Genomic DNA, 17,325 nt, shown 5'->3' with positions numbered 1-17,325 from the left:
CGCTCTTCAGAGATGTGAACAATGATGCATCCTCAGTCTCAGGGCTCGTTGCTCCCCTGTCCTTGGCTCAGTGTCAATGAACCAGGCCTGACAAGCTCAACTGAAGGTGCTTCCTGATAGGTGAAGCACCCTTTGCCTTCATCTGCTGAACTGCATGTTGCATTCTGTATCTGATCAGCAAAATATGACCACTACTAAGCACATGAGGTGATGCTGCTTTAAGCTAAGCTTCCCCAAACCTCAAGAATACTTTGAGATGATAGCTCTGGCTAGAAAGCCAAGACTCCACTGTCAAAGGCAACAGAGCTCTGTCAAAGGATATCTTTGCCTTTCTGGTCTTAGCACCTGGTTTCTCGATGCCCAGCTGCCACGTCCCTCTAATCACTACTGCATTCCACACGAGGGCACCCAGGGAAGGACTTGGTGTCTGGCCCAACTCTATCCATCACAGGGAGATTAAGGCAACGGAGGGAAGATGGAAAAGCCTGAGTTCCTTAATGAACTCACCTTTCCAGTTTCAAAGGAGTGTGATGAACCACAGTCCTCATAGGACCCTAAGAACGCTGGCAGGCCCTTCTGGGGAAATGCCAACAGCATCTGGGGAGACATGAACTCACTCCCCTTTCCCCTGGTCACTGCAACAGGATGAGAGGGTTACTATTTTCAACCTGGAAAACTCTCGGGTTGTTTACCAGTTGCCATATTCCACCCTCGGTTGGCCACTGTTCAGAGCCTGCAGCAGCACTCTCAATGGACACAGCTGGTCTGGAATGTCACATGAGTGGGCCACGCTGAAGCCTGGCTGCCAGGAGCCCAGCCAAGCCAGGAGATGGCAGGAAGCAGCCGCCCAGAGAAGAGCATCCCCTGAGGGTTAGGGTAGGTGAGCTTTTCCTAGGCCAAGGCTTCGGGCCAACCACCAGCGGGGAGCACGGCCAACATGCCAGTCTTCTCAGCCACAGTCTCCACCACACACGGCTGATCAGTAACAGTCACCTCAGTCTCCTGGTAGAGGAACAACCACCAAATGAGATCATGCATGCCAAGAGCCAAGAGTGTTTTATACATTAGAAGAGGCTAACGAAGGCTCATGTAAGGAAAGTGGGTCCAGCCTAATCAATACCAACAGCCAGACACCCACTGACTACTAAGGAACACTCTGTGCCTCTCATCAAATAATAGTCACGAAGGGACGGGTACTTCGGCTGGCCTCTTGCTCTGCGTGTGTCCTTCGGCCTGGTCTGCTATGTCTGATCTATCCTTATGTAACCCAGAGAAACTCACTTAGCAAAGCAGAGACTAAAAGTTTCCTAAAATTTTTGACCAGAATAAAAGAGCACTTATGAGGTAAGACTTGGAAAATGCGGGCTAGATGCTTCAGTGGCGGCAGGAAGGGCTGAGCTGGTATTAAAGAGACTTGGGAAGGGTCTCGAGCTAATCCAAATGTGTAAAATTCGGTAGTGACGAGGTAACTATTTACCTACAAGGTTCTCCTCGTCTGAATCTATCATCAAGAATCTCAAGGTGCTTTAAGTCCAGGTTCTGGGCCTCAGTTTCCCACAATGTAAACAGTCAGTGCAGGTAACAGACAGTTGACCCACTGTGTGCGACTGGTGGTGGTAGAAAAGGCAGAAGATGCAAATGATCCCATTATTTTGTGCTTGCTCGTGGAGAGCACAAAATACTAACAAATTAGCCTCAGTGTGTTTCCAAGGAAAAACCTCTCAATATACTAAAAGAGTGTGTTAAAATAGATTCTATTTATTATGATTATTATCATTATTATTACAATGTTTGCCTAAAGGCCAATGATGTGATGTCAAATAACATACCAACCTGGGAAGTATATTCCTGTAGCTTAAGGACGGTGGGCCATCTGATGAAGGCTTTTGGGGGTGATGGTTGTGGGCTGAGGGCAACAGGCAGGGCTCAGGAAGGTGTCCAGGAGAGAGTGAGACCGAGCAGGACCCTGTGTGGTCTTCCAGGGACAGACCTTCCCCCTGCCCTGTGTCCTCCAACTCTTTGTTTGTAGAAAAGCTTTAACCTCCCAAGGCTTCCCAAGTTCCAAAGAGCAAATTTAATCAGAGAAGTGGAAAAATGCAGGAACAAAGGAAAGCAGTCAAGCAAGACAAAATAATAGTTTAGCCATAAAACAAAGTCAAGGACCCTTAGCTCCTCCTCAAGGGCTATAGATGACATCCTGAGCCATATCCTTGAGTTGTTTTGCAGAAACTAAACCCCTCCCCAGGTAGAGGAAGTTGACTGCATGCTGAGCACCAGCACATAGTCCCCACACCATAGACCCCAGACCAGTTGGAGGCAGAAAACTGATAACTGAGATTTCCCAAAATATCACCCTGTTACCTCACCACAAGCCAATGAGAAGAATGCCCATAAGCTGATTAGGCACTCTGCAACCCTCACCCCTAACACTGCCTTTAGAAACTCTTCCCTGAAAGCCCTTAGGGAGTTAGGGTCTTTTGAGCATGAGATGCCCATTCTCCTTGCTCGGCACCTGCAATAAACACTGTGCTTTCCTTCACCACAACGCAGTGTCAGTAGATTGGCTGTGATGCATGTCACCCCAGTTCCTTTCATTAACAAGAAGATGCAAAACTTCTGGCAGACTGAACTCACTCAGAGCAACTTCCAGACACCAGCGAGCGTTTGGATCTGGGTGGAGTCCTTAGGTCAGCGTTCTGACAGTCAGGAACACTTACCCCAAAGGAAAACAGGGCTCCATCCAATCCCACCCCACCCCACCCAAAGCACTGAGCAGCAGAGTCCTATAACCAGTTATGTCACAGTTTCCAAAATCAAGACCAAACTCTAAGTGACAGCTCAACACCCAAGAAATAGAAACAGAGGAGCCGTACGAATAACCATTTCAGTCACCAGAGGTCTCTCATCATTTTCAATTTAACTAAGAATGGAAAATTTTCTAACGTGTTATTCTACAGTATCAAAAAGTGAATGCCAGCCAATTCTATACATGACTAACATCTCATCTTCGGCATTTCTCATGGTTTTCCTAGGATTTTCCTTTTTTTTTTTTAAAGTTTCATTATTTCCTTCACAAGCCAAACTCCATGACCTTGGATCAGGCCTGAAGTTCAAAGGCATGAGCAGAGTCCTCATCCCAAGCTCCCCTGTCCGCACACTTCCCTTTCTAAACAGACAGAACAGGGCGGTGAGGTGAAAGCCAATGCTCAGATTACTCCATTTTTCACAATCACTGGTAAATTGTTGCTTAAGATGTTTCTGGAATCAGGATCTGAGCAGTGAGCAAGGGCAGTAAGGAAACTCCATTCCCAGAGCTGAGCTCAGCACATGCAACAAGGCAGGTTCTCAAAATGGCTTGCCAACACGCTTCTTATCTTTCAAGATCTCACACAAGTCTGGATGGTGGAAGTCAGTGGTTCATATGCTCGTTCCTCAATCGAAGAAAGTTTCTGAGGAGTGGAAAATTCTAGGGACAGCAAACATTCAGAAATTAATTCAATACTGTGAGCAACTCCAACTCTGTACCCCTGGTACCCAGTACAAAACCTGGCACATGAGGAATGCTCAGTGAGCTCTTGAATGAGACGAATGCAGCACTCTACCCAAAATAAAATGACCTCAGTGACAGACCAGTATCTGCAGCTGCACCAAGGTCAGACACTTACTACACTACAGTTTTTCCAAAGAGCTTTCTCCAACCTCAGGCTGCAAGAGGCTGGATGACTCCAGAGCGGAGCAGCCCAGCTCACCTGGTTCATGCAGCCAGTCTGAAAGGTGCATTGTTTTGTTATGTGACTAAGCCCTAAATTTCAGTACCTTGTTGCCTTTCAAATGAACTTGAGCACTATCTGGATGCAGATGGAATTCTTAGAGAATTCCTGACCACTAGATAGATGCCTATTGAGAACTTCTGAAACCAGCCTCTTCTGATGCCATGAATGTCTCTGATGCTTATCTTTGTGGAAGAAAATCTTCCTCCAGGAAGGGAGGGAGGAGGAGGACAGCTCAAAACACTTACTCCACACCCTGAGTGGGGAGGCAGAGTGCAAGGAGCTTTACAGTTACTGTCCTATTTGATGCTTACAACAACCCTCTGGGGTATTTGACAGATAAGAGAATTTGTCAGAGAGGGTAAGTGAAGAGTCCAAGGTCAGAGGTGGAAAGGGGGAATGCCAGGTTTAGAATCCAGATTTGAACACGCGCTGGTCCTCGAAGGTCCTGGTAAGTGGTCTTTTGTGGAAGTATCTTTACGAATTACGGGTGTACCATTCCTTACAATCATAGTTACTGAAGAATACTGTATCAAATTCTGTTCTCACAGCCACCGTATTCTGAGTACTCCAAAATGGAAGATGACTCTCTCGGTCTCTGCTGTCATGTGCATAACTAGGATTTCTATATTACCAGATAAAGCACACTGCTATGAGGATATGCTTTAGAGGGAGAGGAGACCTTTCTCTATAATGCATCTTTGTATTTGCAAATAGCATCCGGGTAAACCATCAAGAAACTGACTAGAGACTAATATACAGGAAAAGATGTGAAGAATTTTCTAGGCCATCCCACCTGAGGCACACAGTGGTAGCAATGCCACCAAGAGGCCCCCTTCTTCTTGGGAAATTAAATATGTCAAATCTTGGTTCATTCAAAAGGTACTTTTTGAGGGCTTTGTCATGGAGCCACATTCCAGAAGGTCCTATAAGTCATTTATGAAATATGCAAATTGCAATGCAGTGACAGAAGGTAGAGCTGTGACCACAGTCCCAGAGATGGCCACCAGGATACTTATTGTGAGTGTGAAAATTACATTTCTGAAGAAAACAGTATGAATAGGGTGAGAGGTATTTTTATAAACATATCTGGATAACTGTTGCCATGGAGGTGTTTCACCTGGCAAGAATCGGCAAGTCCAAAGCTAGGGCTTAATGTCAGAGGCGCTTCTACCAGGAGAGGCTTAACATAACCTTGTGATACTTTCTGGAAAACATCAGCCCAGACCAGCAACCTGTGTTTGGATGCTGGCTCTGGCCACTAGGAATGATGCCACTAGTGTCACTCTTCATATTTTTTTTTACATCTGAGAGAAAACTCTGCAGTGGCCCCTTGACCTCTAATTGCCTGCCACATATTAAAGGATTCATATAAATTTATATGGACAAACTGGCCAAAAAACCTATTAGATGAAGTAAAATATATGAGACCTTACTTACATATACTTTTGGGATCTCACAGTCACAAGACCAAAAGCATTCTGTTCAAAATTCTATATTCTATTTGATGTAAATTTTCTCAATATATGAAACCCAAGAAGTAGACTATTAGCAAATTATTCCATGTACGCCAGTGCATGCATTTTAAGTACAGAGACTGCTGGAAGCATCAGGGTTGCGACTGATTTCAACAGTTTACCATAACGGAGTAACTCAAATCCCAGGAAATGCACTGTTTGGGTACAGAAACCAGCAAAGAACAACAAAGTTTGAGCAGTAACCTTTAATTACATTGAAAACAACTGAACAGACCATGTCCTTCTTCACATGTTCTATTAGCAGAGGGATTCTGAAGGGTCTACACTTTATGAGACTCAAAAGAACAGAAGCCCTCACAATGGCCCCATAGCTCCCTTTGTACACACAGGAATAGTCTACGGACAGAACCACTCTCTAAGTTATGTTGCCTCTAGAAACCAGACGGAGAAACTGCAGCCCTGGCTGCACACACATTCCCATGACAGTGTATCACAAAAGTAATAACCAAGTTGTTCAACTGCTTCCAGACGTTAGTCAGATTTGCTTCACTACTAACTTTTACGATGTATAACATATCACAAGCCTGTAATCTCTAGCCCGTCCCCTCAGTCCTGTCTCTTGGTTGGAGGTAAGGACTGGAGCCTCTTACAGACGGAAAGACCAGAGAGAATTGGAGGAGCTTCTCTCCAGGATGTCCCCACTGGTCCTGGCCTGGCTCTGCCTCAGCCCCCGTCTGAAGATGGACCAGAACCACGCAGCTACCGTGGGCCCAGCTGCAGGGGGAAGGGCTGAGAAACACTGAGAGAACGCTGAGGTCAGCTGCTCGTGAGTCTCCGAGTCAGCATCTTCAAGACCAGAGTCGTTGTTGAGAAATAAGACTTCTCCCCCACAAAAACCCTGAATGTAACAGCGATCCAAGAGCTCAAAACCAGCGGGCCAAATTCCGGAGAGGGAGCCCAAAGCTGACCACGGGAACCAGGAACTGGGGGCGGATCCCTCACCCACCCGCTGCTGCCTCCTGAACAAGCTGGAGTGTTTGTGAGACAAGGAACGAGGAGCTGGGTGCTACATCGACGGCCCGGAGGATCGGTCCTGCCCGGAGCTGGGCGTCCTTCCTAGATGATCACACGCCACCATGACCTTATTCCAGAAACTACTGTCTCCAGGAAGACCTGGATAGCTTCAACTAGTTGTTGCTTTCACAGTGAAGGGGTGGAGGAGGCTAACTGGGGAAAGGCAGCCAAGTGTTCTAATTATTGATGTGTTCAAGTAACTCAACTTCAGGCACTTCTTAGGATGTAATATTATATGAAAAAAAAGCTACAAAATGGCACACATACACACACTTAGAAAAAACTTAGAAGGAAAACCTCTTAAAGTATGAATGATGGAATGGTGAACAATTTCTTTCTCTGAGAACATTCTAGACCGAAGAACAATCCTACAGCTAGTTGGAGTTACTCTCTTGACTGACAACACACTTTAGGAAGGGATGCATGTGAACCAGTGAGGGTAAAAAAGTTCTTTGTCTGGTTCACCAGATGGTTCAGATTAATCCTGGTCACCAAGAAGGAGACAGACAGCTCAGACTGACCACACATCCATCAACTCCCCCTGTATTTTTCAAGCTTTCCAACTTCAGGGGAACGAAAGACATCTCAGCTCAGCAATTCCGAGGAGTTAGTGACTCAAAGCGCCGCACATGTGGGAGCCCCAAGGGCTTTTTAATTTTATTTTATTTATTTTTTTATATAGCATTTCTTATTAGTTATCTATTTTATACACATTAATGTATATATGTCAATCTCCCAATTCATCACAGCACCACCCCCACCCCTGCCGCTTTCCCCCCTTGGTGTCCATATGTTTGTTCTCTACATCTGTGTCTCTATTTCTGCCAAGGGCATCTTGAACCTCCTGTTTCCACACCTGGGGACACAAGAGAGTCTCTCAACACGACAGGGCTGGATGGAGCGAAGGGAGGAGCGAGCACCCAGCATCTGGCAGGAGCCTGAAATGCAAGGCTAGCTCAGGAGGACTGTGGGTCCTGAGGGTGTTCACTCAGCTACAGAATACTCCAGTTTCCAGAATGACCGGTTTTCCTTACTAAGGCCTCTCGCACCTCATGTACCACCCGCCCCACACCTCCAGGCTCTGTGCTGTATTATTTTCGGAGGCACATGACATCTGAGGGAAGGAGGGGAGGCAGCCCCCATGTGCTGGGCCCTGTTTCCTGCCAACCACCGTGCTGGGTCCTTTATCCACGTCTTCTCTTTCAATTCTCAAAGTGATGCAGAAACAAGGGAGGGCTGGGGTGTTTTTAGAGACAGGAAAACCCAAAGTCCAAGACAACCCAGGCAGTCGGGAGGATAAACCATGGGGATGAGATCTGCACAGATCGCCCGACCTAGCAGCCCTGGATCCCAGGCAACACACACACAAGCAGCCTTCTGGACGAAGACACATCAGAGGATTATTTCTGGTACCTGAGGGGTAAGGAGGGAGCTCCGTGATAATACTTGCTAGTATGTTAAAAAAAAAAAAAAAAAATTCACGGCTGAAAGCCAATTACAGACACAGCCAGGCTTCTTGGAGCATTTATGGTGGCTGCTAAAGGGAATAGGCAGTCCATCCACCCCGCCGTGCCGGAAGTCCTCAGCAAAGCCCCGACTCACGGGGAAGGCGGCCCCGCCTGCACACTGGACAGCAGCTGTGGCTCCCAGGGGTGTGTGGCACTGACTCTTAAAGGAGCCAGTGGTCAGCAAGGCAATGTGCCTTAGACACATTCTCTTACTGCTCACAACAGCTCTGTGCCCAAAGTGACACAAGTAGCACGTGGTGGTGGTGGTGGTGGTGGTGGTGGATTTAGGCTCGGACCTGCCTGATCCCAAGCACTTTTCCTGCTAATCCAGACAGAACCATCCTGTGGAACCACCCAATCTATCAGAAAGAGTGGACCCTGTGGCCTGATCAGCACATCAAATCCTGACTCTTGCCAGCTAGCTGACTCTTCTATGACATTATACGTCCTACATTTTCTGGAGCAATTCCGAGTTTGAGCATGCTGGTTCCGTTGCACCCATGGGTGTGCTCATACTTGTCTTATGATGCATTCTGCCCCCGGAGGCCTCACGGGCCTACGCTGTGCAACCCTCTGCACTTGTTTCTCCCATGGAGGGATGGTCACCCCTCCCGCAGTGACAGATCATTTATATGTTCTGATGTTTGTGCTTTCCCATGTTTGTGCTTTCTCTTCCCTGCCACACTCTTAAGTTCCTTTTAAATCGACACTTTACCACTGGAAGACCGTTCACAAAGAAGGAATCCTGGAAACAGAATACACAGCAGTAGACGAAACTACAATCCTGCCTAAAATTGTTCTGCTGACTCGACTGCAGGTGGCATGGTGTTGGACAGAATGACCCTTTAGAGACATGATTTTACAGTATCTCGTCAGAGCGCAACTCCCAGAACGGGAGCTGCCAAACTGTAATTTAACTGGAACCCATGTAAAGTCCTATGCTTAGATTCAAAAACTTAAGCGCCCCAACGTGACACAACAGAAACCTGGCTTGGCTATAGTTCATTCAAAATATTAAAAATCTTCAACTTTTGGTATAGAAGTTAAAACCAAGTTCAATGGTACAATGTGATTGTTTAACAGAAAAGAAAAAGTGAGTGTTGTTAGGATGTGTTAATGGAAGTGGAACGTTCAGGTCACAGGAAGCAAATGTTTCGCTGAACTCGGGGCTGAGCCCTCGTTACCCAGATAACAAATAACACGCCTGATTCTGAGAGGCACACTTAACAAAATGATAGAGCCTCAGAGAAGGAAGAGACCTGGTGTCTAGCCTGGATAAGAAAAGAGAATAGAGAAACATAAAGAAGTTCTCAGACGTTTGACAGTTTGTCATGCGGAAGAGGGAGCCTAAAATGTGAACCGCTGAGCAGAAGTGACTGAGAAACAATCTTCTGTTTGATATAAAAGGAAACTTTCAAATCATGTCTGTGCGAGGCAGAACGATGGCCCTCAAAGATGTGCACGGCCTAATCCCTGGAATTTGTACCAGCGTTACTTTACACGGTAAGAGGGACCCTGCAGATGTGATTAAGTCAAGGATCCTAAGATGGGGAGACTCGTTGGATTATCCCGTGGGTCCAACGCAAATCGCAGGGCTCCTTATAAGGAAGAGGCAGGAGCATCAGAGCAAAGCAGAGGTCAGAGTCAGAGACATATCTCAGGATGCTACATGGCTGGCTTCGAACACAGAGGACGGTGCTACAAGCCAAGGGATGCAAATGGCTTCTAGAAGCTGGAAAGGGCCAGGGAACAGATTCTCCCTTAGAGCTTCTAGAAGGAATGTAGCCCTGCTGACACCTGGATTTTAGCCAAATAACACCTGGATTTTAGCCAAACCATTTCAGACTTCTGACATCCGGAACTAGAATAGAATACATTTGTGTCGTTTTAAGCCACTAAGTCTGTGGTAATTTATTAGAGCAGCCATAGGAGATGAATGGGATGTCTAACAAGGGAATAACCTCTTCTGGCCCCAGGGAGCTCCCCGTCCCCAGGGGCAATCAAGAAGAGGCTGATCACCTGTGTCAGGAATGCTGTGTGGTTAAGTCCTGGATGACCCACAGCCGACCCCTCCAACTCTGAGAGTCCACATCACGTAGCAGTGCCACCTCCTGCTTTTGCATTCGACACACTGGTCCCACCCCCAAGGTTTGCCCTCATCTTCTCCCAGGAGGACTGTGGCAGTAAGTATAAAGCATGCTTTGGGGATGTCCAAACGGCACCCAGGCCTGTGCCTGGCTCAGAGCAAAAGTGCTTGCGGGGTGCCTACCTGAGCAGAGGACTCCTTTGTTCCTGGCACAGGAGAAGTTGTCGCACTCGCAGAAGGGCCCGTAGATCTTCCCAAACTCGCTCTCGAAGCAGGCGCACTGGTTGCAGCTGCACTGCCCGCGTCCGCTGCACAGGGGCTTGCCCTCCGCTTCTCGGCACAAGTTCTGGTACCCGCTCTGGCTCTCCCCTTCCTGGCACTCGCACCTGGTGCCCAGGTAGCTGGGGTTGCACTCACACAGGCCGCAGACGTAAGTCCCGTTGCCGCTGCATCTGGCGCTGTCCGGCTCCAGTCCTGTGCTGCAGCTGCACCTGCAGTCGTAGGTGACCCCCACCTCCAGGCTGTCCCGGAATCCCACGGGCCGCAGAGTGAACATGGGCTGCGCGTGTTTGCCCGGGCAGCTCCGGGCCTCCACTGACACCTCAAAGGATGCCTGCGCAGGAGAAAGAGAGGGGACGTGGTGGCCATGGTGCATCTGGGCCTCCCGCTGTCTGCACCAGCCTCCTGATCAGCCAGGGGCCTGGCCTGAGCACAGTTCCTCCAAGGTCCTCAGTGAAGAACTGGGGCCAAATCCAGCCCCTCCCCACACTCACGGAGGGCCACTCCAACGGCCCGAGGAGGAAGAGGCCCCGGAGACAGCAAGCCCCTTCACTTTACCCAGGAAGGGCGTATTCAGGCGTGCCAACATTTGACAGGCATCATGCTTGATTCTTTAACGTTCATCATCTTTTTTACCTCCCAGAGGAAAAGGGCTTCCACAGGAAGGTAGAAAGATTCACTCAAGGTTACAAGGTTCTCTTTCTCCCCTTTTCACTTCTATCCTATGCTCTTCCCGTCTCCATTTTGAAAGTCAACAAAATATTCAACAATATACCAGGCACCTCCCTCTATGCCAGGTTAGACGTGGCTCCCTGAACTCATGGGGCGCTGTGGTCGAGATGCCCTGGCAACTGCCTGCCCTTCTGCAGAGGTGTTTCCTCCCCTGCTGGAGAAGGGAGAGATGACTCTTGTGTCCCTTCCAGCATATCTATCTCCACACAGACACACCTGAGCCTCCCTCTGCCCCAGTTTCTCTCTGCGTGATCCTCACAGCTGTGTCTTTCACAATCAGTCCACGGTCCAGAGGTTGTAAAGAAGCATCATTGCCACACACACGGACAGACTTTTTCTTATTGAACAAAGCATGTACAGGAGTGTTGCTAACTCCCGAGCTGCTTATGGGTTGCCATGGAAACAGGCAGCAAGGTGGACCTCGCTGGCAGATGGCAATGGAGGAAAGATGCCTGTTAGCAGCCCACATGGCTGGGATGTGAGGAAAGCAAGGACACTGCTCGCTGTGATTCTCCCAGGGAGTACAGCGTGATTCCACCTTCCCCTCCCCGCCACCATGTGGTGAGAATCATCCAGCAGGGCCCTCCAAGCAGGGCGCTGTGGAAATCTGCCGACAGGTAGCTGGCACGCCCTGACCAAACACCATCCTGAAGTCCTTCTCCCCTGAACCGACAGAGGCCTGGTCTCACTCCAGAAACTGACCCACCGCCTCTGGCCCAGACGTCTTTCTTTTTCAAAAGGCTCCTCAGAATATTCTGAAACTCAGAACAAGTTAGGAACCACTTTTAGCTACTGGTATTGTTAGCTCTATTATTTGGGTTGGAATAGAACTGGTTTTTAAAAAGCCATCAATAACCTGCTTTACTGGGTACTCTTTAGGTAATAAAGTATATTTCTGGAGAACACTCAAAATATCTTTTTCTAAACGTTCTACAGAGGGCTTCCCTGGTGGCGCAGTGGTTGAGAGTCCGCCTGCTGATGCAGGGGACACGGGTTCGTGCCCCGGTCCGGGAAGATCCCACATGCCGCGGAGCGGCTGGGCCCATGAGCCATGGCCGCTGAGCCTGCGCGTCCGGAGCCTGTGCTCCGCAACGGGAGAGGCCACAACAGTGAGAGGCCCGCGTACCGCAAGAAAATGAAATAAAAATAAACGTTCTACAGATCCTTGTCACTTTGGGATCTTTACTAATTCTAAAAGGCCTCCCCTCTGTGACATCTAGGGACACCCCCCCGCAGGGTGGGAGCCGGAGCGCGTGAGGCTGAGCAGGAGACCCCGCTTCCTAGGTCCTGGAGAGAGTCTGCTTGGCAACAAGACACCAGGAGTCGGCATTAGTGAAGCAGTATCACAGCAGACACCATCAGACAGGTGCGCTGAGGACGATGACCAGGAGCCAGGGTCAGAGGACGCCGGGCGAAGCAAGCCAGCTGCAGACAGTGGGACGGGCCCACACCCCACCTCCACGTCGGGGGTGGGAGGCGGCAAAGGGAGAGACTGGCAAAAGCACGTTCACAACCCGGTTCCCACGCCCTCAGGTACAGGTGGGCTCTCGAGGTAAGGAAGAAAGATGCGGACCCACCCAGGGCACCGCAATCTGCCTAGCGGTTACCAGGTGCCGAGTACTACGTGCACCAGGCCCCGTGCTGGGCATTTCCACGCGCGTCTCATTTACATGCCCTAGGAGGAGGCATCCTCATTTACCAGAAGGAAAACGGGGCTGGTGGGCTCCGGGAGCTTAGTGCTGGTCACACAGCTGGGGAGGGGTGGGGCTGGGCCTGTGCTCTCCTTGGCATGTCACCTCCCAGAAGTAGGGAATGAGGCAGATGTCCAGTGTCCAGACCTGGGTAGAGAGAGAGAGGCCCGGCTCACAGAGGGACCACTAGATGGGAACCCACCCAGTAGTGACCAGAAGCTCCTGGTCAACTTTCAACCTTCCTGCCTTGGGCTGGGGATAACCTGAGCCCGCAGATGGAAGGACAGGGAGGCTGCACCTGACCGAGGTGCCACGGGGCATCAAGAATGTGGAGAGAGATGAACATCCTTCCCGCTGAGGCTCGGAGAGACGCCTACTACCTCCCAGGGGAATAACTTTGCTGGACTTGTTAAATGGAAAGCCCGGCCCCCCACAAAGGCCGCTGTGGGTCAGAAGTGGAAAAAATTACAAAGAAACAGCCTGGACCAAGAACCAAAGGCATTTAATTATTGCAAGACTGTGGGGAGTGTCCATCTGTGAGCATAACCTTCCCCCAGGAAAACTGGCCTGCACCAAGGGATCAAGTAACAAGAGAGAGAATTAAACCTCCTGGGCCTCGCAGATGTCTGTGTTTGCTGCAGAGGGAGTGGAAAGGTTGGGGATGCCCCTGAATCAGTGCCGGCAGCTGATCACCCAGGATTCAGAACGATTCACACACTGTCTGCCCAGTCTAAGGCCTGGCTTCTAAGCAGGTCCCCGTGGCCTTCTTCAGCCAAAGCTCTGGTCTAACCGAGGTCCAAGCTGTCGGGCCCCATGCAGCCTAGCGTGCAGTCGGCCACCTGATAACCAGAGAACAGGTCCATTTCAGCCACTACGTCTCAGGCCCTGCTGGGCACAGGAATGCTATAAAAAGCACTTCGGCAACAGCAAGTCAATCTGTTCTGCTACTCCTCCCTTCAGAGTCCATTTCCCTGAGGGCTCAGGAAAGAATCCAGAGAGTCTGTCAGGCAGCTGGAATGAGGCTTCTCTTCCCTGATTACTGTGGACTCTTGAAAGGGAAGGCTCCCCAGTTCCAGGAGACTTTCCGTTTTCCCACTCCGAGATTCCAGAGGAAGGTCGCGGACACAGCAGTCCTCCCTCCCGCCCAGTCTTATTATTTGAACCTCATTGGGATGCTCCTGGTTCCTGCACAGGGCTGCCGGCCTGACCACCCTTTCAAAGGGGCTACCCAGCCCCCACCCAAACCCACGCTCTGCAAATGCCAAGTCCACTAGGAGCTCGCCGAGACAAAGCGTTGGGCATGGGCAAGGGGTGGAGAGCCCCAGGGGAGGGGCCGGAGAGCGGGACGCTGTGGGAAGCCCCCAACGGGGCTCACTGGGTCCTTTGTACCGGGCGTTAGTGCCAGCCGCACAGCCAGCCACTTGCATACTGATTTGTCAAAGCCAGTTCATGAGAAAACTGACTCCCAGTGGCCAGGCCCACTCAGTCAGCCCTGGTTGATGCTGGGAGGAAAATTAGGGGAAAAAAACAGAAATCACTGGATTTGGGACTGCAAGATTTCATGTAAGGAATATTTCTCTGAGGACAACCTTTGTCCCTCACCCCCTACCACCTCTTCTTGCTTCTTGCCTGGACAGATAGATCTCTTAACCCAGAGGTCACAGGACAGTCACAGAACCATGGCCTCTGATTGGAAGTGACCATGGAGACGGTGCCCCCCCACCTCCTCCACCTCTGCAGGAAGCTCTGGTTACATGGAGGCGAGACCTGCCCAGATGCCCCTTGAACCCAGCTGTCCCAAGGCTCCCCCTCCCCCATGGGCCATGTCCTTATCCACAGGCCAGACCCCGAGATGCACTGGATGGCAGTTACACCCTGTCTGCTTTCCCTAACCCCTCTCCTCCAGTGAGCCCCCGGGCCCTTCTGCTGTGCTCTTTACTCCTGCCTACCCTCCTCGCCATTTCTGACTTACCCAGAGCCCTCCCAGCTCATGGCACTAAAGAACGGAAATCATGCCTGCCAAATACTGCCAGACACCTTAGCTTGGCACGTATGTCCTACCAGTTGGCCCAATCCCGCCTCTGCAGCCCCAGCTCCTCTCTTCTCAGTTCCCAACCCACTCCCCGCCTCAGCTGCTTCGCACCTGCAACAGGGCAGTCAATGCTCGTTCACACCTTCTCGGACTCACCGCTAATGGGGCCTCCCCACTCTTTTTCTATGTCTGGAAAACTCGGAGCCTCAGCTCAAACAGCACCCCCTCTGTGATGCGGGGCCCTTCTTCCTTGGGGCTCCCGCAGCACCAGGCCCAGCTTTCATCACTGCCCCCAACCCTATGGGGTTGACTCCTGCACCTACATTTCCTGCACCAGATTTGTCCCCGCGACAAATGTCAAGGGGGAAGTGCCCACATGCTCAGGAGCAAACCTAAGTCCAACTGTCAGCTCTTTGGAGAAAGTTCAGCCTGAGATGAGGGACGGAAGTACATCTCTCCTTCAGCAATACGGGGGTTGAGGGGAAGCCCCCCAGTTCTCCCTCCAGGCCAGCTCCGTGGGCACGTGCCCGTGCAGTCACACAGCGCCCCATGCTCAGAAGGGCCCGTGCTTAGTTAAATGCTCTGCTGTTGTCATCCTGAAATTCTTTATTTTTTAACAAGGACCCCACGTTTCCATTTCGCCCTGGATTCTGCCCCCCACTGCCTCCAGGGCCTCAAAGAGCTCACCTCCGGTGGCCTGCAAGAAGCACTGGGTCCGGCTATGACAGGCAAGTGGCCACTGCTCTGTGTCAGCTTGTTTCCACCCACACAGCCCTGGCGGCAAAGCCGGAGGCCATGTGACTGTGGCCTCTTGGGCAGAGAGAGGAAACAAGGAGCCAGCATGGCAGGCCTGCCTTTGGGCCGCTGTCTCAACAGGACCACGGCCCCGGGGACCCCAAGGGAGGCTCTCCCCGGCCCGCCCATGTGGAACTGCTGTGGAGGGCTTGGGAGAAGCACCCTTCTCCCTTCCGTTTCAAATGCTCTAGAAGTCATCCAAATACGTCTGAGATTTTCCACTTTTGTGAAAAATGCCACTTAAAATCCTTTCCTGTCTTCTGGACAATGTTCCTATTTTTCCGAAGTATCCTATCCTAGCAAAAAACAAAATCTGTACACTAGAGTGTCCGCACAAAAGTGGTGATGATCCCACCTTTAGCTCCTCTGAAACTTTTACTTTCAAAATGCACGAGGTATAAGGAAAAAAACATACACTGTGGCATCAGTGGTTGCAGCTCTGACTCCTGGCGCTTGTGCTCACCAGCAGCCAGGGCCCCCCACCTTGGAGCCTCAGTCTTTCTCACATAAAATGGGGAAGTAATGTCTCCCTGACAGAGGCTGCAAGCAGCAGAGGAAGCCAGCAGCCGAGCCCTAGCAGAGCATAGAGAGTATAATAAATTCCCACGAAATGGTAACTCTGTCATTCCCTCCACAGTCAGAAGGCAATGACCAGGGAGAGGACTTGGTCTGGAGAGAGCTGTGAGTCCACTGCCGTCTGTGGGTGATCCCACATCTCGGGACGCCCAGCAGCACTGAGCCCCAGAGGGTGTACACAGAATGCGGTGAGGTGTTCCCTGCTGGAGGCCCCGGCCCTTGCTACGGTGCTCTGCTCTGAGGCAAGCCGTCTGAACGGGGATGATGGAACAGGACCATAGGCATCGGCAGCAAGAGGCCAGGGGGAGGGGGCATGGGTGCTGGTATCAGAGCCAGAAAGCCCTGGCCTTGAACTTGAATTTTGCCACTTACTGGCTGCTACTTACTGGCTACTTACTTGGGCACTTAATTGAATTCTTCGTGCCTCAGTTTTTCTCATCTGTCAACATGAATAACTATCTTCCTTACAAGGGACCCAGTGAGGAACATGGAGCTAACCCTTTGTCCAGTTACTTTCCAGTCCTTTCCAATACTAACTGCATTGCCCCCTTGGGTCCATTAGGGACCCAATATTCTTATAATAATTTCCCCCTTTTTCTTATGGCAGCATAAACTGGCTTCAGTTTCTTGCATTCAAAAAGAATTCCAACTTTATGCTATTATTAGCAACAAACACCGGTTCCTTTGATCTTCCTGGTGTCTATATACCTCCATCATGATAGTTCCTTTACACTTGCCCTCTGAAAAAAAAAAACAAAACTGAACAAAGAACTCCAGACGCAGTCTGACCCACACAAAAAAGAGTGAAACCATTTTCTCTGGGGTTCCATTAATGCAGCCTCAGTTGGCATTTTTTTTCAAAGCAACGCTGCTTATTCACACTGAGCCTTTGGGAATTAGAATCTACCAGATCCTTTTCTTAAAAGCTACTATCAAACCAAGTTCCCTCTATCCTATTAATATTCTGAACTTAATGTAAGATATGAATCCTGATGATTTCAACCCAGCTCAATCTTTTAAAATGTTCTTAAATCTTGGTTTTCCTGCTTTATAAGCTACCCCGTTTTCTCCAGCTCTGTGACCTCCCAAACTTTGATAAGTAGTTCTCCCTCGAGTTAATCTCAAGCCGGGAGTAGACAGGAGACAGCTGGAACCTCCGTCAAGTCTTCCTCCAGATGACGATATCAACACTCTTAGAAAGCAGGTTTACTCAGCTACGCATCTGCCTAGCTGTGCTATCACCGACCCACGTTACCTGTCTTTGCATAAGGATGTCATTAGAAATTGTCAAGAGACTTCCTGAA

At 50.0% G+C, this 17,325-nt stretch overlaps 1 protein-coding gene across 5 annotated transcripts in view; it reads right to left on the bottom strand.

Annotated features, from left to right (window-relative positions):
- The window catches only part of ITGB5 (integrin subunit beta 5), a 126,346-nt gene that overhangs the window by 20,370 nt on the left and 88,651 nt on the right, over positions 1-17,325 (bottom strand). For all 5 annotated transcript variants that reach the window (XM_033855724.1, XM_033855726.1, XM_033855725.2 and 2 more), the window contains one exon: positions 10,100-10,529. In XM_033855724.1, the coding sequence (XP_033711615.1) occupies positions 10,100-10,529 (430 nt within the window). The remainder of the gene's footprint in view (positions 1-10,099; positions 10,530-17,325) is intronic.

This window comes from Tursiops truncatus, chromosome 4 (genome assembly GCF_011762595.2).
Source record: "Tursiops truncatus isolate mTurTru1 chromosome 4, mTurTru1.mat.Y, whole genome shotgun sequence".
Classification (NCBI taxonomy): Eukaryota; Metazoa; Chordata; class Mammalia; order Artiodactyla; family Delphinidae; genus Tursiops; species Tursiops truncatus.
This window is presented reverse-complemented; position numbering and strand designations above follow the sequence as displayed.